At 38.0% G+C, this 22,149-nt stretch overlaps 2 protein-coding genes across 6 annotated transcripts; one reads left to right on the top strand and one right to left on the bottom strand.

Annotated features, from left to right (window-relative positions):
• The first annotated feature begins 1,926 nt into the window (after positions 1 to 1,926).
• eef2l2 (eukaryotic translation elongation factor 2, like 2) lies at positions 1,927 to 12,819 on the top strand. 2 transcript variants are annotated; one of them, XM_026931114.3, is made up of 15 exons: positions 1,927 to 2,117; positions 6,283 to 6,497; positions 6,840 to 7,021; positions 7,440 to 7,651; positions 7,888 to 8,075; positions 8,305 to 8,410; positions 8,796 to 8,909; positions 8,998 to 9,136; positions 9,249 to 9,444; positions 9,929 to 10,187; positions 10,545 to 10,652; positions 10,872 to 11,225; positions 11,400 to 11,582; positions 12,159 to 12,291; positions 12,448 to 12,819. In XM_026931114.3, exons 1-15 carry the CDS (start codon positions 2,115 to 2,117, stop codon positions 12,639 to 12,641), a joined length of 2,586 nt encoding a protein of 861 aa, XP_026786915.1. In that variant the 5' UTR covers positions 1,927 to 2,114; the 3' UTR covers positions 12,642 to 12,819. The 2 variants fall into 2 exon arrangements, with proteins under 2 accessions (XP_026786915.1, XP_034154866.1); XM_034298975.2 differs by lacking the exons at positions 1,927 to 2,117; positions 6,840 to 7,021 and having other exon boundaries at positions 6,290 to 6,497.
• An 87-nt stretch (positions 12,820 to 12,906) lies between these two features.
• On the bottom strand, positions 12,907 to 21,772 carry pias2 (protein inhibitor of activated STAT, 2). 4 transcript variants are annotated; one of them, XM_026931115.3, is made up of 14 exons: positions 21,665 to 21,772; positions 19,643 to 20,111; positions 19,190 to 19,277; positions 19,055 to 19,105; positions 18,873 to 18,963; positions 18,585 to 18,719; positions 18,393 to 18,498; positions 18,131 to 18,204; positions 17,882 to 18,042; positions 17,640 to 17,773; positions 16,747 to 16,927; positions 15,794 to 15,933; positions 15,657 to 15,694; positions 12,907 to 15,365 (listed from the first exon to the last, which is right to left on the bottom strand). In XM_026931115.3, the coding sequence occupies exons 1-14, from the start codon at positions 21,686 to 21,688 to the stop codon at positions 15,180 to 15,182; spliced, it is 1,878 nt and encodes a 625-aa protein (XP_026786916.1). In that variant the 5' UTR covers positions 21,689 to 21,772; the 3' UTR covers positions 12,907 to 15,179. The 4 variants fall into 4 exon arrangements, with proteins under 4 accessions (XP_026786916.1, XP_026786919.1, XP_026786917.1 ...); XM_026931118.3 differs by having other exon boundaries at positions 21,317 to 21,730; XM_026931116.3 differs by having other exon boundaries at positions 21,399 to 21,730.
• Between the last annotated feature and the right edge of the window lie 377 nt (positions 21,773 to 22,149).

Here is a 22,149-nt window from a genome sequence, read left to right as displayed (position 1 = left end):
TGGCTGTAACGCTCATAAAGAGTAACCTGCATTTAAACCAAAGAAGAAGAATCTGTTCAGGAAGTAGGTCCTGAGCAATGGACTGTATCAGTGGTCCTGATCCAGATCAATGACTCTACAGTACTGTGCAAAAGTCTTAGGCACATGCAAAGAAATGCTGTAGAGCAAAGATGCCTTCAAAAAATAATGAAACTAAATGTTTCTACATTTAAAATAATACTATAAAGAGCAGTAAACAGTAATAAATGAAACAAATTCAATATTAGGTGTGACGATCCTTTGCTAAATAGTAGTCTCATGTATAACTGGTGCAGTTTTATAAGGAAATGAGCTGTAAGTTTTACTGAGAATCTTGCAGAATCAGCCACAGCTCTTCTGGAGACTTTGACTGTCGACTCGCTTCTTATTTTTACAGCAAAACCCAGCAGCCTTCATTATGGCTTTTGTCTGAAAAGTGGTCTGTTACATAATACGCTGCTTTCTTTACTGACATACAAACATTTTTCTGTAACATTAAATTTTGTGCTGGAAAACTAATATTTGGAAATGTAAAATGTTTTTGTAATAAAAATCTATAACAAAGTTTGTACTAAAAAAAATAGGGTGCCTAAGACTTTTGCACAGTACTATATATACTCATATATACATGATCCTGATCCATGCCCCCATCCCTTATTTTGAACAGGTTATGCATTAGAACACACTGATTACTAAACTATACAATTTATAACTTTAAAATAGAATAAGACATTATTATTATATTTAGTATTATTATAATTATTATTATAATTAGTAAAGGGCCTTATAATAATGATTAAAAATAACCATAAATTAAACTTATTGATAAATAATATACAGCATCAGAAATTAATAGTAAGCAGTACTATTTCAAATAATCCATAATATTAGATGAGGGATGTCTTGTTCTGTTATTGGCCGCCAGTTATCTGTTGAACAAATGCAATGGCACAAATATCAGAGTTCTCTTTGCTAATCTTGTGATTAGGGGTGTACTTTATCAAAATAGACCACTGATATAGAGAGAAGAGATTTTTATTTTTCACCACGTTTTTTCTCCAAATTAAAGAAGTAAGACGAGATCTTCTCACCTAGCTCAATCCATTTGGCTCGGGATCTTATGAATGCGCCTTTCTCCTTCTCAGTAAATAATGCCTCTAATTCTGTTGGCAGAGTATGTAAACTTTTCTCTGGTTTGGTGAGCTTAATATAGAATTATTATAGAATTTCCTTTAGGATGATGAAATAGTTAGAATGCTTCATTTTCAAAACATGTTTACTATATATATATATATATATATATATATATATATATATATATATATATATATATTTATTCACCAGAAAACTGGTGATGTTCAAACATAACCACTCTTTACAACCGTGGTGAGCAGAAAAGCATCTCAGAAAGCACATTGAGGTGAATGGGCTACAGCAGAAGAAGTCCACATGGGGTTCCAGTTCTGTCTGCCAAGAACAGGAATCTGAGGCTACAGTCAACACAGACTCACTGAAACTGGACTGTTCAAGATTGAAGAAACACACACACACACACACACACACACACACACACATATATCCCCTGGTCTGAGCAGGTGTACAGGTATAAAATTTCAGACATTTCAAACATCTTTTTAGATAGTTCTGAACAGAACAGAGGTCTCTTTTTGTATTTTCTTTTTTCCCCTTCAAAATTATCTTCACCATTTGAGGGTGAAGATAATTTTGAAGGGAAAAATGCAAAAAGATTGTGTTAAAATAACTTACACAGTGTCCTCACACATTTAGGGCTCAAAATAGCACTCATTCATGTGCTGTTTATTTTCCCAGTTGGATCATTTTATGAAGGGTGTCAATAATTCTGGAGCTGGGAAACACTGCGCCATCATCTCCGGTCCATATGACTCTCTCCACATGACCGAGTGAATGTGTGTGTGTGTGTGTGTGTGCGTGCGTGCGCGCGCGTGTGTGTGTGTGTGCCGCAGCATAAACTCCCATCCAGCGTCATCTTCTCCCTTTTTCCCCCCTCGAGTGCAGAAGCGGAGGAGCGCAGATCCCCAGCCCAGGCGTCTCACACCGGACAGCCCTTCGCCACAATGGTACGGTCATTTTACTGCGGGAAACGGACACGGCGAATAGACTTTCTATAGAACTGAGCTAGAAATGCGTGCTGTTTAGCTGTGTCACGCTTTGATCCACCGCTCCTGCTGTCTGGTCTATTATTTATTATTTGATTTATTCCAATGACGCAATGACAACCTGCTAGGGAGACTGGTTTAATCTTATTTAGGTCGGTGCTGAGTTTCATGGCCATCGCACCGCGTCCTGTGACGCAGATAGACTACATCTCAGGAGAAAGCTTTCTGGAGTTTTCTAGAATCGTTTATTAATCTGTCATTACATGTGGCGATTCATGGTAAATAAGGCCCCGAGAGGACGACTGTTACCCCAGCTGAATGGCTCCTTTCGGATTGATTGCGCTGTTATTTTTGTGATATGGCCTTCTACCCACATTAAGCGGCATAACGTTACTTAGCGGCGTTATAAATAACGCGTTCACGCCCACGGCTCACTGCGGCGCGCGCGTTCGAGTTTCATTGGCACACAGCCCGCGAGGACTCAGTGATGGGCAACTCGCAAACGAGTCTTTCTTTCTGAACGACTCTTTAAAATGAATCGATTCTTAAGCATAAAGAACAGAATATTCTGGAACCTTGGGTGTCAGAAGGGGGGCGGGGGGGGGGGGGGGCAAGAATTAGAGCAGCATAGCTAATATTTCGTTTTTATTTCTATAATGCTATGGCCAAGAGCTCACTTTTGGAAGATTAACAAAACCTGACGTAAATTTGAGGGGTCCAGAATATCAGCAGTTCTTAAAGTAGAGTTAGGGGAGCACAGGGGCGATCAATGGAGCATAGTCATCAGGGACACAGGAAGATGATTTACACTGGGAGTGCTGGAATTTTAAGCACTATGTATATATGATGATGATGATGATTTGATGATGATTTATGATTATTATTATTATTTTAGCACAATTCCTGAAATGTGGGGTGCAGCACCCATAGTACCCCCACTTTGTGTCACTGATGGCCATGTTTTTTTTCCCCCCATCTTCTATTATGTTACGGCCAAGATCCATTTTTTTGAAGCTTAGCAACATGGGCAAATGAACAAAACCTGACAAAGTTTAGAGGTCCAGAATATTTTAGAACCATGGTTCTTAAAATGGGGTCCACAGACCCCTAAGGATCACTGCAGGATAGGTTTTTAAACCTATTTATTAATTTTTAATTTTCTATAATGTTCTGGTCGAGATCCCCCTTTATTGAAGAGTAACAAAGTAGGCAGCTGGATCAACCCTGACAAAGTTGAAGCATCCAGAATTGTTTATAGTCTAGGGCCAGTGGAGAATAGCTATGTTTTTTTTTGTTTTGTTTTTTTTTACATTTAAATTTCTGTAACATTGTGGCTGAGATCCCCTTTTTGAATATGAACAAAACCTGGCATAAAGAGGGGTCAAGAACTGCCTATACTCTAGAACCTCTTTCTTTTTTTTTTTTTTTTTTTTTTTTTTTAAGAAAAGTAAGAAAACACATTACAGTAAGTTTTTATATCATTTGAGTTATTATTAAGGTATTATACTTGTAATTATCTAGTCATTAGTTGATAAACAAGTAGCCTATAAACAATGTCAACTTAAGAGTTACTGCAATTTTAAGAAATCTTGGAAAAGTGCCCGTAATACTATGTAAAATGTTTTGATTCTACATTTTACCACAGCGTAACTGGTTTTGCGGTCATGAATAAAGAGACCTAATGAATCCAATAAATACATATAATGATATATACAATGGATATTAAAAATACTGTGGCTTTGACTGATCTGTTCCAAAATGTTGATCTTCTGAAGCAATTCCTTTGTTGACTCGTGATGGAAGGTGACTTTTTTCTTCATCTTCAGCTGTCTAACAGAGGCCAACAGGTTTTGTGCCAAAATAGACTGGTATATGGAGCTATCCATGTGTCCCTTTCTCTTGACTAGAGCTCCAGTATCAGCTGAAAAGAAGCAAAAGCTCCAAAATGTGATGCTTCCACCACCATGCTTCACTGTGGATATGGGGTTCTTTGAGTGATAAGCTGTCTTGTTTTTGTACCAAACATCTTTTAGAATTAGGCCCAAAATGTTCTACCTTGGTCTCATCAGACCTTAATACATTTTGCAATATGGTTAGGCAAAATTTAGGCTGGCTTGGACTTTTGTTTTGGTGAGAAAGGACTGCTATGTATTTTTAATTTTCTATAACGTTCTGGCCTACCCCATATCCTGGACGTGAAGAATATGAGAGATTGTTGTAACATGCAGGGAGTAACCAGCACTTGCCAGATATTCTTGCATTTTTTTAATGTTGCTGTAGCTCTCAGCCTCCCTGATAGCTTGTCAGGGATAGTTTCATGTCGTCCTTATATCAATTTTAGAGGGACATCCTCTTCTTGGTAATATATCTGTGGTGCCCCATTTTCTCCACTTGTTAATGATGGCCTTTGCGGTGTTCTAATGTACCCCTCTCCTGATCGATGTCTTTCAACAGTGAGATCCTGTACATGCTTTGTAAGCTCTTTGTAGACCATGGCTTCAGCAGTTGGCTGAAACCAAGAACTCTGTTTCCTAAAGAAACAGCTGATCTTTAATAGGCGTTAATCAGAATAACTTCACTGATTACAGGCGTACAATGATTACTTTTGAACATGAGTTTGACTGTGATTGGTTTATGCTGAGCACAGTCACATGCCCCATTATAAAAAGGTGTGCACACTGAAGCAACCAGGTCATTGTACGTTTTTTCTTTTTCTTGTTTTTCACCAAAATTTTCTTGGTTGCTGTATCAGGTTAAAGGTGAAAAAAAGTTCTGACATGATTTATCTTGGTTTAATTTTTTACATCAGAAAAACCTACCAATATTAACAGGGATGTATAGACTTTGTATACTCACTGTATTGGCCCTAATGTGTCTAGTATTTGAATAGTTGGTTTATTTTCATAAAATATATATCTGTGGTGCAAAACATTTAAGAATACCGGACCTAGCCTGCACACTAAAAAAACAAAATAAGATAAACCTGTTTTCCTGAAGCCGTGAATATAGGTTAGTGTAGGGGTAGGTGCTCAATATTGTAGCCTGTAGGCCTGCAGTGTTTTTAGATTTACTTTAATTAAGAGTTTGGGAATATCGAATCACAACAGTTAGTCTTAATGCCCATCACTACCTGGGTGTCTCAAGGAGGGGGTGATTGGTATGGAGTGACAGTAATGAAGTGTGTATATGTGTTGGGTGTGTGTTTGTGTTGCTTCAGGAGTGAAAGTGTTCTTATCAGACAAACAAGTAATTGGCACAAGTGGTAAGAGTGTGGCAAAGGAAGATAGCAGGGCACAAAATGGCAGACTGCCAAAATAGTGCACTATGTAGTCAATAGCATGTGGTTTGACTAAATTGTGCTGATACTGACCCTTTTGGACCTTAGTTATATCTAGTTTCAGTGTGTTCATTTGCATAATATGTTAGGTTTTTGCTACCAGGTCAAAACATGCATTACAACCTTCAACATTCTGGAGTTTGTGCCCAGAAGAGTGTACAAAAAGGAGATACTACTGAGAGGCTGATTCAGTTTAACATTACTATCTCTACTTACTTACTAGCACTAGCTCTAGCTGCAGGTAGCATTGCCATCTCACAGGACCTCCAGTGTGTGAATGTGTGTGTGTGTATGCATGGTGCCCTGCGATGAACTGGTGTCCCATTTAGGGTGTGATAAAGTGGTTACTGTAGAATGAAAAATGTTACTGAAGTAAATGTCAGGAAAAATACGATAAAAACAGACATCATATGAATAAGTTTGGAGTTACAATGCAATGCAAAGTTACATTTTACATTCAGAAAAGGGGATAGCTTTTGAACTGATATCATTGTGATTTAGTTATTGTGATTTGATTATTTACCATTCATGTCTGAAGATACGCTAATTGATGATATTTTTTTTTGTTTGTTTGTGATAATGAAGGAACATTTTGCTTAGATATTACATTTAAGATTAAGATTAAGATATTACATTTAAGATTTTTGCACTTTATTTGTTTTTATTATCTAAAAAGTAGAATTGGTAATCATGTTGAGTTCCTGTCATTGTCATGAGTTCCTTCAACGGTCACATGGAAAGCAATTATCTTTTAATATTCCAAAAATCGATGTGCTCTCTTTCTCTCAGGTGAACTTCACAGTAGACCAGATCCGTGAGATCATGGACAAAAAGTCCAACATTAGGAACATGTCCGTGATCGCCCATGTGGACCATGGCAAATCCACTCTCACTGACTCTCTAGTGTGCAAGGCAGGTATCATTGCCTCTGCACGAGCTGGTGAGACCAGGTTCACGGACACGAGGAAGGATGAACAGGAGAGGTGCATCACCATCAAGTCAACGTAGGTATTCATAGTTGTGGCTTAAAGATCCACAGCATCCAGCGACTTTACCACATCTCAGTGTAATCTATTGACACTGTAAAAAAAGAAGTCTCTCACCATGTGTACAAAATTGGCAAAAGGATTCCAAACTGAATCCTCTCCCAGATGTCATAAATATCTACTATTCCTACTTCTTCAGAAACAATCATGTACTGGCAGCTAATAAATTGTTCATTAACAGCTTCCATATTTATATTTAAATATGGAAGCTGTTAATGAATATTTAACATCCAAGTCATTAAACAAAAGTAGCGCAAGTCTATACATTTTAAAAGGACCTGTGTATTATCTTCAATGCAGAGCTATCTCTCTGTACTACGAGCTCAGCGACAATGACTTGGCCTTCATCAAGCAGTGCAAGGACGGATCTGGTTTTCTCATAAACCTGATTGACTCTCCAGGTCACGTGGACTTCTCGTCCGAGGTGACGGCAGCTCTGAGAGTTACTGATGGAGCTCTCGTAGTAGTAGACTGTGTATCAGGTATGATGGTGCTGGACTTCAGCAGGTCAAATTGAAAGGGTCATTTGCAGTTTTGACTTCGGAAATTCCCTGAAAATCTCAAAAAAAAAAAAAAAAAAAAAAAAAAAAAAAAATTCCCTGGCTCACTGACTGTTTTTTATGTACGATAAGAAAGATTAACTGCAGTCAAGTGGAAATTGCTGGAATATCAATATTATTTAAGAATGTAATAAAAAACAGTCTCGTAATGTAAGATCTAAAAACTCTCCAAAATTCTAAACAGCATTTCCTCCAAATGTGAAAAAGTCAATCTGTGCTTGGTAGCTTCCATGTAACATATCTTGAATGGCGAAGCAATAAAACGATTAAAGCCATTACATTTTGTCCTTCTGGGATGTTAGTTCTTCATATTATAACTGTAATTATGTGTATTCTCCAGGTGTGTGTGTGCAGACCGAGACCGTTTTGAGGCAGGCTATTGCCGAACGCATCAAACCAGTCTTGATGATGAACAAGATGGACCGTGCCTTGCTTGAGCTGCAGCTGGATCCGGATGAGCTGTTCCAGACCTTCCAGCGCATCGTAGAGAACGTCAATGTCATCATCTCCACTTATGGCGAAGGAGAACATGGACCAATGGGCAACATTATGGTAGTCAGCCAGTTTAATCTGGATTTAAGCATTCCTTGTTCTCATCAGCTGTCATCAGTTCTCATCAGTTTTATTTTGCTATTTTGCTTTTGGTGTCTTTTTCATATCTTGTGCATCTACTACTCTTTGTAAAGAATCCTTGGGATTTAGAACGACACTACATATATTATTCTTATTTACTCAAGTTAATTTGTGCGTACACGTTTTAACATATCTTGTTTTTCAACTAATTCCAGGTGGACCCTGTTGTTGGTACAGTTGGATTTGGTTCAGGCCTCCATGGTTGGGCTTTTACCCTGAAGCAGTTTGCTGAGATGTACGTAGCCAAATTTGCTGCCAAAGGTGAAAAGAAAAAAGGAGATGTACCACCTGAAGAGCGCTGCAAAAAGGTGGAGGAGATGATGAAGAAACTCTGGGGAGACAAGTAAGTGAAGCAAACGTATCTGTTCTGTTCTTTTTAATATTTGGACAGTAGAAAGGGATCCAAGGATGAAATTATCCAAAAAGAACTCAAAGAATTGAGATGTAATAGTAGAAGTAATATTCTGTAAGAGATGTATAAAATAAATGAAGAAAAGTTTAAGATCCAGGGTGTCAGGGTTGGGGATTTTAAATATATTAATCTTTCTATGATATTGTTTTTGATTCCTCAGGTATTTTGATCCTTCCTGTGGAAAATTCAGCAAAACAGCAACCAGTGCAGAGGGGAAAAAACTCCCACGCACATTCTGCCAACTTGTGCTGGATCCAATTTTTAAGGTGCACATTAAAAGAATCAAAAAATTATATCATAAAGAAGCTTAGATAGCAGTAGAGACATCTGGCATTGGACACTGTGATGCTTTTGGCAAACACAGCCTTAAAATGTACTTACAGCCTTACAACGAGGACTCACTTTTCTGGCCACTGACTTACTGCATGAAAAAAATGCTTCAGCTTTCTTTATCAGACAAACTGATATTTAAAGTACTACAATACCTATATACAATGCAGGTTAGAAAATATAAAACAAGATAGCTGTTGACATAGACAGACAAAAATTCCCATGGTTTTATCTTGTTGACTGGGAAGAAACAGTGCCACAAAAGATACCTAAAGTTCACTTTAAAATCTAATACAGTTGTTTTAAATATTGTTTGGAAAGGTGTTCGATGCCATCATGAACTTCAAGAAGGAGGAGACCCAGAAATTGATTGAAAAACTGAACATTAAGCTTGATGCTGAAGATAAGGAGAAAGAAGGAAAACCACTGCTTAAGGTGAGATCATTTATGAATACTTACATAATAAGTTGAATATTTTCACCTGTATAGGTATGTTTTCAGTGTGCTTTCCTGCCATGTACAGGCTGTGATGCGCCGCTGGTTGCCTGCAGGTGATGCATTGCTCCAGATGATTACCATCCATCTACCTTCACCGGTCACGGCCCAGAGATATCGCTGCGAGCTGCTGTATGAAGGCCCAGGAGATGATGAATCAGCCATGGGTAAGTAGGAAATCACTATAACGACAAATGTAAAGTTATAAACTCACAATGATAACTGACAACCAAATTTGGAGCAACTGGTAACCATTTTTTTCTGCCATGAACTCCTTAGGTATCAAGAACTGTGATCCTAAAGCTCCACTGATGATGTATGTCTCCAAAATGGTACCAACTAGCGACAAGGGCAGATTCTATGCTTTTGGTCGTGTTTTCTCTGGTGTTGTTGCCACGGGGCAGAAGGTGCGCATTATGGGCCCAAACTATACCCCAGGAAAGAAGGAGGACTTGTACTTGAAACCCATTCAAAGGTTTGTTTCCAGGTTATATATCAAATTATCCACCCAAAAAACAGACTTTTGGCTCCCAAGTGACGCAACAGAAAAGTGTTTGGCCTATCGTTGAGAGATCGTGAGTTTGAATCCTGATGATGGGAATGTAGGGTCTAAAAATGGCCATGCTCTCTGGGTCAGAGAGATAGCGTACTCTCTTTCCCTTTTCAGTCAGGGACACTAAGCTGTTGCAGGCATTTGTGAGCTCAGGTATGTGGAAGAGGGCAGATAGCGCTTTCCTCTGAAGGTGTTACACTGCCCTGTGTTGTAGCACGAGCAGCAGTTAGGAAAAAAAAAATGTGGTGGCTGACTTCATGTGTCTCGAAAGGAAGCACATGTTAGCCTCCCCAGATGATCACTGCCATGTGATGTGGAGAGCTGGCTGGTGGGTGGGAATTAGCAGATGACCAGGAGCAGGAGAAGATAGCGTGATAACTTTTACCAGTGATCTTTTTGACTGCAGAACCATCCTGATGATGGGCCGATATGTTGAGCCCATTGAAGATGTGCCATGCGGGAACATTGTTGGACTGGTTGGAGTTGATCAGTTTTTGGTGAAGACTGGTACCATTACCACCTATGAGCAATCTCACAACATGCGAGTGATGAAGTTCAGCGTTAGTCCTGTAGTGAGAGTGGCCGTGGAGGCCAAGAACCCAGCTGACCTTCCAAAGCTGGTAGAAGGTCTTAAACGTCTGGCCAAGTCTGACCCTATGGTTCAGGTGAGTTTTGAGAAGTTTTGAATTTGAATCCTGGTGAGACTGGGAGTCTGAGAACAAAATTAGCCCTGGTTTTTAGGTGGGGTGGATTGCAGTCTTTTCCCCTGTTGATCACAGTGACAATAGCCCTCTTATAACCACATTTAACTGTCCAATGATGTTGTAGCAGAGGTTCAAAAAACTGAGGAAACATGTTAGTTTCCACCCCCTGGAGAGGTAGATGTTGTAGAACAGGTGAGAACTAGCCCTTAAAAACTAACCGACCAAAAAAAAAAAAAAAAAAAGACCTGGGCCAGTATGGCCATTCTCGAAACAGAAACTATGGCAGTTCTACAGCTTATGTTTCTTTATGTCCTCCAGTGTATCATTGAAGAGTCTGGTGAGCACATTGTGGCTGGCGCAGGAGAGCTACATCTGGAAATTTGCTTAAAAGATCTTGAGGAAGATCATGCCTGTATCCCCCTGAAGGTAACGTGACAAGAATGCAAATATTATACAAATAAACAGACATAAAATCTGTACCTCATCTGACTACTAATGTACTATTGATGTATTATATCCTGGCTTCACTTTTATACTACCTCCCTAACCTAATCCTAAAGCTCAACACCATTACATCTATCTGTAGCACCAACATACTTTCATATCAGATAATGATAACTGACTGTTGGCTGGCTTTCCTTCCAGAAATCAGACCCAGTGGTGTCATATCGTGAAACAGTGAGCGACGATTCTGACCAAGTGTGCTTGTCCAAATCTCCTAACAAGCACAACCGTCTGTACATGAAGGCTCGTCCCTTCCCAGACGGCTTGGCTGAGGATGTTGATAAGGGAGAAGTGACAGCTAGGCAAGAACTTAAACAGAGAGCTCGCTACCTGGCTGAAAAGTATGAGTGGGAGGTCACAGAGGCTCGTAAGATATGGTGCTTTGGACCAGATGGTAGCGGACCTAACATTCTTGTGGACATAACGAAGGGAGTACAATATCTGAATGAGATCAAGGATAGCGTGGTGGCTGGTTTCCAGTGGGCAACCAAGGAGGTGAGTTAAGCCCAGAAACAACATCTGCAGATGATATGGGGATGGATTCACAGAATACAAATGGTGCCAGTGCAATTTATATAGTAAACAGTCAGACAATACTTCATATCTCAGGCCCCTTAGTATTAGTATTATTACAGTTAGGACAATTTGCATTTCTTTGTATTTCTTTAGGGGGCACTTTGCGAGGAGAACATGAGGGGAGTGCGATTTGACATCCACGATGTCACCCTGCATGCTGATGCGATACACAGAGGAGGTGGCCAGATCATCCCTACAGCCCGTAGAGTCCTGTACGCCTCTGTGTTGACCGCACAACCACGATTAATGGAGCCCATTTACCTGGTGGAGATTCAGGTAAATTCAACATGTAATGGCTGCTAGCAAGAACTCTTATCTAACTATTACTAATAATTTTAACATTTAATAATAGTGAAATCACATCCTTGAAAGGGTAGCACTTCTTCTTAACAATTGCTAACAGCTAGACTATCAACATTTTAATACCATCATACCTTAAAGTATCAATTAAAATTTGTCATGTCAAACTAATTTCAACCAAAAATACAAGCACATTACAATGCAACTTAATATAAACAAAATATCTATCAGTAACAATGTTTTAACATTCAAATCCTAGATAAAGACAGCAAAATGCTGCACGTTTCCGGTAATACTGAGCACTTCTGTAAAAATGAGTTCGTTCTCTATCATTCTTAAAAGAATGACTGTTTCACTTGGCAGAAATGACCGGTTTTCATGAGACACGACGCTTAAACAGCTCACCCACTTCACATACACACAATTAGTAAGCCAAATTAGTGAGCCAAAATCCTTCTCGATTTTGAAAAGAAGCGAAATGAAAAGTGGTGAAATTATTACTTAAACACTCCAGAAAACACTCAAACATTTGCTCACCCATGTTCCCTGTAGTGTCCGGAGCAAGTTGTCGGTGGTATCTATGGTGTCCTGAACAGGAAAAGAGGCCACGTCTTTGAGGAGTCTCAAGTGGCAGGAACACCTATATTTGTTGTGAAGGCATATCTTCCTGTAAACGAATCATTTGGTATGTTTATCTTAAAAATAAATATACATTTATATTAATTAATTAATTAATATACATTATACATTAAATGCAGTATCCCATAGATTTTAAATGGGTTTGTAAAGTGCTTCTCTTGCAAACCCTTTATCTAAAATATCATGGTTGATTCCTCTGCAGGTTTCACAGCAGATCTGAGGTCCAACACAGGTGGCCAGGCCTTCCCTCAGTGCGTGTTTGACCACTGGCAGATCCTTCCAGGAGACCCATATGATGCCAACAGCAGGCCCTCGCAGGTCGTAGCCGAGACCCGCAAGCGTAAAGGCCTGAAGGAGGGCATCCCGGCTTTAGATAACTTCCTGGACAAACTGTAATTTCTCTAAGACTAAAGGCTAAAAGAGCATTTAGTGGTTTGTTAGACCTCATTCTTTCAGTGTTGCATATCTACAAGCATAAGTATATGGAAATATACATGTACATTAATATTAATAAGTGTTACTTGAGATTTCCACACTGTTGATGTTCACAGCAAATAAAAACTGAGCACCTTAACGCTGTGTCAAGTGTCTGAAGGCTGAGGCTGAATTTTGCTTTACATTTTTTTAAATATTAAAAAAGAAACACAACAGCATGTAGGTATTCAGATAGACATAATAGACATCATTTACTGCCTTTTGCTGCATATGTTTAAATGGCACAATTTGAGTCAAAAATAAGCATTTGGAGTACAATCATTGTAAATCAGTACATAATATCATAAATAACTATATGGACTTGCACCCATCTGTTTCTTCATCCACACCATCCAAGACTTACAAGACTTAAGTACTAATATCAGTTACTATAATCTCTAATACAATAACCATATAAGCAGTCATTTAATTAGTTACAAAGGCGCAAATCTTGTAAAAATGAACAAAAGTTTACTAGATATAAAAATGTTGTTACATAAAACGGGGCTGAAGCCTGTGGATTGCAGAGCTAAACCCTCAAATGCTTCAAATTAAATAAAATAATATATGGCTTATAGGGTAGAATTTAGTCAGTTTTGGACATTAATATACTTTAGAATGAGATTAATTCAGATATCTATGAATTGCTATTAAAAGAACATCCTGAATATTTTCACATTTTCAAACCAATAGGTATTTAATGCTTTCCAAACATTGTATCATCTTACATTCTAAAACCAGATTTTTTTTGTTCAGACTTGTAAATCAGGTGGCACAATTCCCCTAATATTACCACTGGCTTAGATTCAAAATCTTGGACACTAAGGATTATGTTGGAAAATCAGAAGGTTTACATAGCAAAGGTGGAACTGCTTTGTACTCAAGAGCTTCCTGGCATTTGAATGGGGAGCATCTTAAACATATATAAACAACTAGGCAAATAACTTGCTACAGTTGTGCTTATTGTACAGTTTCTATTAAATTTTACAGTTTGGTGATTCAATTTTTTTTAAGTGAAATGTTACTGCTGATGTTTTGGTGGACATCCACATCTACAGCACATACAAGCAAATTTCAGTGTGCTTCAATTCTTTTAAAGCTACACCTGACCTAGCGAATCATTTAAATTAATTATGTAAAAGAATTTTCATAAAATTAACACATTGTGAAAAATCTGCCCCCTTAGTGTTCAGATTGGCACACTATCGCTTGTTTGACTAAAGTTCAGCATTTTGGTCAAGCTACAATGCAGTGCCCTAAAAAAGTGATCATGTGCTTTATTACATATTTGAAAGTATACATAATTTAATCTGTAAGAAGACATAGGATCTGTCAACATTGTTGTTATTCTCTACGAGAGCGACAGCATGTAGGCATTATATAAAGTGAATTGTACGTTAAATCCAAGTGAATTAAAAATGGTAGACGAAACCACGACCAGCTATTACATTGGAGCTGGTGCCACAAATTGCTGTATTTATTGAGACCTGGGCTGTTAGTCCTTCATATGTTGGGGTACACCTCAGAACAAGCCCAAATTCCAACTAAATGAAAGCTGAATTCAGAAAACCCACATCAACAGCATAAAGGTGGATAACAATTAGCAATTTGGTGGCAAGCGTCATGTTGGAGTTTAACCCAACCAGGAAACCTGTTTCACAGTGTACCCCCTGTGGGCTATGAGCCTGTTTTGACTATTTTGACTTTCAGGTCTAAGCATTGCTGTGAAACCAGCGTCTGCAGCACCTTTTTAAAAATGCAAATGTTGAAGTGATACAAAACAGCAAAACAGTACAGAAGTTTCACAAAACTCAGGACCCAAGAAAAAAAAAAAAAAAAAAAAAAAAACATATAAAAGATGTCGTTGCATCATGGCTTGATTATGTCTCCACCAACCTGAACGGCCCAAAATAAATGACTCTAAAAATGCAGCTACTAACTGCAGCATGAAATTGTGACCCATACATTATGCAGTAAAACAGGTTCATTTAGACAGATACTGATTTGCATGTTATACCACTCAATACAAAACAAATTATGTACACTCCTGATTTTTTTCAAATATAAAGGTCATCGTTGAGGTTTTGAGGTGATTATTCAAAAAACATGTGGTTTAAATAGTAAAAAGAGGAAAAAGTTCACATACAAATACACGCCGGTCCACAAACTAGTCCCAATGTGCCTAAAGTTCCAAGTCGCTCTGCTCAATGTATTGTTTGTTGAGTTCTCCCAGGCAAGAAGGCAATGGGTATCAGTCACTGTTAAAATTAATTCCTCAGAAATTGAGAGACACACTCCTGGGTTTCTGAAAACAACTAGATGCAATCAACCTTATTATCCATGTGCATATCAGCTACCATATTAGTAAATAATATTAAATTGCAATTAAAGTCAGATATATCAGTTTTTCAGAAGCACGGTCCGTAGCAGTTTGATGATTGGGGAGACTGAAACCATGACTCAATCTAGTGAGATAATGTCTGAAAGAGTTGAGGATCCTCCGGTGATGACACCCGTTTCATGGCTGGAGCTACCTCGATGTGAAGTTGAATCGTATTGGACAGATGAGGCCATGAGACTGGAGCTGCTGGTGCCACTCTGAATGCTGCTGGACAGATTCTCCAGGAACACAGGGGTCCGGTAATGCTAAAAGAGAACAGCAAGCATGATAGACCTAGTGTTTCTGTCTAATAATCAAATCACGATTCCTATAAAAGGAAAGATTTAAAGATTTCACATTTCGTCTGTTTTGAAATTTAACTCTAATGGTTGTCAGTCAATAATGACAAAAACCTGATACAGACTCTATATATGCAAAATTTTTTGAATAATATTAGTGAAAAATAATACAATGTAGCAATTAAACTATTTAACCAATTAAATAAGAACAGTTCTTACTAGTGGACTTACGGATTCTAATAGATTTGAAACACATACCTGAGAATCTGCTTGAAGTAACGAAAATAAGTCAAGACCTGTATGAGGGAAAAATAAAGCTATAGTGAGCCAACAGTTTCCAACAAACTGCTACACTTGGAAATATATCTGACTGGATCACAGAGACAACAGCATACCTTGCATATCGGTGGGAATCGTGGACAGTGTTGAATGGTGGAATGGAACTGCATAGTCTGCAATGGAAGAAGTCAAGTACGAAGTGTCCAGCGGCTGGACATTTGGCACCCGAACCGTTGATGGCTGATAGGTCAAAACCCTAAGAAATGAGGGGAAAAAATTATAGACACCCTCTTCCTGCTTCTTCTTCTTATTATTATGCAAAATCATATTTAGTTTCATCATACAAATCAAATATTATGTGCTTGAAAAATCTACGTTTAAAGAGCAACAACCTTTTGAGTTACCGACCACTGGACTCATTGGTAATTATGTCTGGGTGGGAAACACCATATTATTTGTTTGATGTGATGTAAATTTTGGTCATTTTCTTAGTTCAAAATACTCAAGAGTCAAATTGAGAGATTCTTAATTCCTGGGAGCTGATCACTTCTTACACACAAAACCTGTTGTGTTTATGCCCTCAACAAAAATTAACAGCAACAAACCCTTTGGCTGTTCTGCATAACACAGCTTGTGTTCTCTCTATCTTGCAAATTCATTTTATTAACTCACTCTGCATGCATTTAAATGGAAGGTGTCTGCGCTCAGTACTCCTGGAATTATGGTTATAACTGGTGACACTTTCATAAACACAAATTTCGTTCTGCTCCAGGCTCCAGTGAATGAAACATTTTACAGATATTGACTGAACTGCTATGAAAATTCACTGCTACGGTTTACATAAACGTACATTAAATTTTTTTTGGTGTTATTATTATTATTATATAATTCCTGCTGAATCATACAATGGGTATATAATAGATATATAATGGGTATCTTGTTACTATTCAGTATTTGTTAGCTTTTTTGGACATTCACAATGGGGACTGCATCTCTTTTTGGACTTAGCACAGCAATAAATAAAAATATTTCTGTTTTACATCTAAGAAGGGTGAAAACTACAACTAACCCTTTGCTGCTATGCACCTCCTCGGGTTTGGACATGTAGACACAGCGCTTTTTCAGGGGAGGGTCTGGCTCTGCTTCTTCATCTGATGAGCTTTCAAGTGTCAGGTCAATCACATCAGCTTTTTTCGTACTGCTGGGCTCTGAGTGAGAAACAACCGCGCTCGGACGCACAGGGGCAGCGCCTGAAAAATAAAACAGATAGAGGTTAACCTAGTGATCAAAGATTATGCTAGAACATAGAGAATTAAATCAGAAAATAAGAAAAGGGAAAGGCAAGAAACAGAGTTAGCAGTCGGGCCAAATAGTAAAAAATAATTGATAAATAAAGAGTACAAAGTATTATAGTCAGATTTAATTCTCTATGTTCTAGCATAATCTTTGATCACTAGATTAACCTCTAAACCACTAGGTTAAGTAGGATCGCCTACTTGCTTTTTTCCCCCTTTCTCCTCTCAGTATAAATCTGTAACAGCCAACCATAAAACAAAACACAAAAGTAAATGACAAGATCATGATTATTAACTCTTGTAAAAGAAATCCTGCTTGACTCTATTTATTTGTCAGGTATAAATAGATTCAATATGCTTTCATAAACTTATTTCATAAAATTTCTAGTTGCTGATTTTCAATGCCAGCCAAGAACACACAGGACTAACTGGAAACTACACTTTTATTAATGCAATTAATAAAATGACTTTACATACTGCCTCTAAAGACGTTACTGGTAATTGCTATTGCCTCAGAATACAAAATTCAAAAACAAAGAACGTAAACAATGGTTAAACTATACCTGTTAATAGATTAGATGTTTGAAGAACTGGTGTTTTAAACCATCTGGTTACATAAAACATGTGTAAACAGGTAAATAAGAAGCTCATTTCTGAAAGAACTTACACTCAATTTTGGGTAAACATGGAGATGACACTTTCAACGTCTCCTTCTTTGGTCTCATTGGGCACCAGGTCCCGTCTTCTTGGAACTTGATTTCGTCCACATCTGTGCAGTCATTTAATATTTCCATAAAGAGCCTAATAAAGAGTGCATAAATTAAATAGTAAAATTAAATAAGCTGAAACGATCTCAAGTGAGGTGTAAACATTATATTGCCAGGCGAGGTATAATGGAGAGTTACTTACCCATCTATGATCAGACTCTCATATGCAGCTTTCTTGTCACACACAGGGCAGATCCAGGTGGGCTTCTTCTCATTCATTTGCAGGTATAGTGCAGCATCGAAACACTGGAGATGAGAGCAGGTCACTGCTCGACAGGGCACTGTTAGCCGCATTTTTCCAAGCTGAGTGAACCCGGAATAGATTTAGTAAAAGACACATGTGACAAGACACTTTTAAACGTACTATAAATAAAACGTTTTCAGGGCTTACTGGGCACATGAGTGAGACTCGCAAGCTGGTTGTGGCTATTTCACTGTCGGGGTCTGCTGTGAGCTTTTCTTTTACTGACATAGAAAAGGAAAATATATCATCATCATAAATAATTAAATCATTTTAATCAATAATCATACAGCTACAAGAGAACAATGTTTATACATAACAACAACAGAAATCCAAACTAGTTCTTTCATGATTATTATTTTTTTGAAACCAAAGACTACTGAAGATTTCCAACAGAAGAAGCAGATCTCACTGAGTGCTCTTGAGTGGTCAGGGTTTCTGATTCCCTTCATTCTTAATCTCTGTAGTAACAACGGTGAGGTCAGCTGCCGTACCAAATACACAGACATGGAGTATGTCTGGAAAATAAAGGCAGATGTGTTACAAGACTGGTAAAATGTTATTGGCATGGTGAGAATAGTGCTAAAGCTGAGGGGAAACTAACCTTTCCAATTTCAGGTGCCCATGTGACTGATATTTGATTGGGGACGGCAGATGATAATCTGACGAGAGAGGTGATGTTCAAAGGTCTGCCTGGTCTCTTCTGCTCTACACCATTCTTAGGAGGCGGTGCATAGCCCTGGTACAAAAATAAGCACCTTATAAACACTTTTGCACATAATATGTAATACCATGTCATCCTCATCAAACATTACAGTAAAAAAACTATTTGGATATTAAATGTCTTACACTGCAACAGTATGTTGAAATTCACAACCATGTAATTACTCACTGGGAGAGGAAAGAGCTTCCCATTGACTTTGATGCAAAGACTATTGGGATAGTTGTCCTCTTGAGGGCAGCTAGTCTCTGAAAGGCAGAATCTAACAACGAACACAAACAGTTATTCCCCTGTTACTTGATAAATTTATTCAGAGCTAGTAACAATGAGCAATATTATACCCGACAACTTACCGGAGTTGTATTTGAACCATATAATCTCTTCTGCCACCAGGAAGAAAATCCCTTTCAACAATGAATAAAAGAGAATGAGAAACACATGCTGTATAACACATCAGGACAAAAGATTTATTCAAATCAGGTCCTTACCGTGAAATGCAAACTTCACGCACTTGCTGTGGAGTCAAGGCAAAAATAAAGTATTTTTCTTGATGAAATCTCTGAACTGTACTGGCTCCTGCATGTAAAATATAAGGAAAAACACATTTTGTGAATTCTAATACATCTTGCATACAGTGAACACATTTTGTTTTTAAATTACTCCAAGAATTAACCTGAGTTAATGTTCTTTAACCATTGTATATAAAACCTTAAGTTTTATAGTGATTGAAAAACTCTTTTATATATAGTCTTTTATATAAGTAATGAATGCACTGGATGTATATAAAAGAATAATCTAAATAACCAAAAATTATATCTTCTTAACCAGTAGTAAATCCAAACATCTGTTAGTTGAAAAACATTTGCAAATGTTGATGAGCTATGCAAAATCTGCTCCAGTTCTTACCAAAAAAAAAAAAAAAAAAAGCCAACCACAACTACCTAAACTTGATGGTTTGATCAAAACGTCCAACACGTCGTAAAATGGAAGGGACTTCATCTGGACGTCCGGGTGGACGGGAGGCATGAGCGGTGTCGGCTGCTGCATGTTCATCCTGGGCTTTGAGTCATGAAACACTGCTGGTTTAATGGGCACCACGTGCTGTTGAGCTGAGTCTGACGGACTAGCACCAAGAGAAAGGTCCGGACTCACAACTGTAGATCTCTCTTCAGACTGTAGGTACGAATTTATGCTTGACTTTAGAGCAGACAATTCTGCAAGACTGTCTAATGTCCTCGGGTATCTCCGGCGATACAGGTCCTTGATTCTGAGCTGCACGGCAGGGCTACAGTCACTCTTTAGCAAATGCAAAGCCCTCAGCAGGAGTTCATGCTTGCGACCACTCTTGTTCCTTCCGGCAAAACCTAGCAGTACCTGGAGCTCCGAGACGCGGAAACTTGATATCATATTCTGAGAAACAAAACACAAAGCGCATGCAAATCAATGTGACAAAGCCAGATGGAAAAAAGAGGGGAAATGTCAGTTCCTGTAACATGTCTGTACACAGTGAAACTGAAAGTCAGGACTAAAAGGAGGATGGACACTGGACATTCAATATCTGATTACCAGCACCGTGAATTTAAACCAACACTGATTAATTTACAGTTTAAGGCTATTAAAAAAAATAGTTGTTTTAATTTTGATGTTAAATCAAAGTGTGTTGCACTTTAAACATGGCTTCAGAAATCAGTGAATAAATCTTAACCTAGATTCATTGTAACTTTATCAGTCTAAACAAGTACACAACGATTCTTTCTGACCGAAAACTAGAAATCTAAGAGACAGACATTAATTAAATCCAGGTTTAAGCTCAACCTGTGTATCTGCAACATAATTTTAAAGACTTCAAGTAAACAGGCTCAACTGACCCTTCGGTATTTATGGTCCATGCTTCAATTACTTATTCTTTTTTCTTATTAAAAAAAAAAAAAAAAAAGATCCCAATCTAAACATATAACATCTAAAATGTTAATGTTAATATTTCAAAGACCAATGGAATAACCACTGAAACATTGCAAAAACCACACATGAATTTTTTTAAAATTATTTTAAAACCTAACTGGAAGCATGTTAGTCAGAAAAAAGCCTTAGCTTATTGATCTATATAAATATACATGGTTAGATTTAAAGAAAAAAAAAGAAAAAAAAGAGATTTGAAATAATGGCAAGGAAGATCTTTTGTCAGATTTCTGAACATGTCAAGTTGATTCTAATGTGATATTAGACACAGAACTCACTTTAAGCAGAAAAACATACAGGCTATAAGCAGGAAGGTTAACCTTGATAATAATAATAATAATAATAATAATAATAATAACACCACTGTTAGCTAGACACTGTACAAGTTAGATAGCTACAGCCAACATTTGCCTTTATTATGGTCTCGTATTTACTTCTAGAGTAACATGCGTTAAAAAAAAACATAAGTTAACTTACTATATAAAGCTTGCGATAGACAGTTACACATCTCTGAAGAAATAGTGTTAGTTAGCTATCGAGCTAAATGACAATGCTAACAGACAATAACAAAAGATTAACCACAACATTCACGTACACAGACTAAGTTGTACAGCTTTTCTTGAATGTTAAAATCTATTTAACATTAACTGACATACTTCCCACTCAATGCATAATGAGAAGTGAGCACTAATATCCCAAACGCAGACTGATAAAGACAGGTAGCTGAAGCCCAAGCACCTTGATAGCTAGCGAAGCAGCTGGTAGCTAGCAGGCTAGATGGCTAGTGCTAGCAGTTTAGAACAGGTCCGGGCTTCAGAGTGTCGCCTCTCTGGCCTACGACTGGGAAAAACATATCGACGCTCTTTTGACTACAAAACGAAAAGAACCGACTGTTTAGTTTTTTTTTTAAGAAATAAAACGATAACATCTAAAGCCTAGCAAAAAACTTTTTAAACTCCGACAAGTGCAAAGCAGCGGCCAGCTATCATAACACTTTCTCCTACCCGTAACTCCTCAATATCCGCCATTTTCTGGCTGTGTTCATCCTGGCCGAGCGAGATGTTGACCCACGTGACCTGGTCAAGGCTGAGCTCTTTAATGACCAGGGCCGAGCTACAAACCGCCCGTGACTCCTTATGGAAGTGCACTAAAGTAATAACTTCTGTACCTTACATCCTAAACCACCTCCATTCCACCTTTAAAGGAAAGTCCATACTGAAACACACTAAGTATATTTATATTGAAATATTTGTGATGCGGTAGGGCAGTGGTAGCTCAGTGGTTAAGAGGTTGGACTATTTTAGCACAACCAAGCTGCCACTGTTGGGCCCTTGATCAAGGCCCTTAACCCTCAACTGCTCAGTTATGAAAAAAAAGGGGGATAAATGTAAGCTGTTCTGGATAAGGGTGTCTGCCAAATACCATAAATGATGTGGTTGGTCCTGTATTTTCATTATTCTTGTGAGAAGTTAGAGGTTGTGTCACAGGG

Source organism: Pangasianodon hypophthalmus, chromosome 24 (genome assembly GCF_027358585.1).
Source record: "Pangasianodon hypophthalmus isolate fPanHyp1 chromosome 24, fPanHyp1.pri, whole genome shotgun sequence".
Classification (NCBI taxonomy): domain Eukaryota; kingdom Metazoa; phylum Chordata; class Actinopteri; order Siluriformes; family Pangasiidae; genus Pangasianodon; species Pangasianodon hypophthalmus.
This window is presented reverse-complemented; position numbering and strand designations above follow the sequence as displayed.

Bases quoted from the DNA above. Each gene is read 5' to 3' on its own strand.
- pias2 (XM_026931115.3), bottom strand. From the start codon at position 21,688: ATGGCGGATATTGAGGAGTTACGG. The intron at 18,720-18,872 runs GTGAGTAATTAC...TTTTTGTACCAG, and splicing joins GGAAGCTCTTTCCTCTCCCA to GGCTATGCACCGCCTCCTAA. The intron at 17,774-17,881 runs GTAAGTAACTCT...ACTCTTTATTAG, and splicing joins GAGAGTCTGATCATAGATGG to GCTCTTTATGGAAATATTAA.
- eef2l2 (XM_026931114.3), top strand. The intron at 6,498-6,839 runs GTAGGTATTCAT...TCTTCAATGCAG, and splicing joins TGCATCACCATCAAGTCAAC to AGCTATCTCTCTGTACTACG. The intron at 7,652-7,887 runs GTAGTCAGCCAG...AACTAATTCCAG, and splicing joins GACCAATGGGCAACATTATG to GTGGACCCTGTTGTTGGTAC.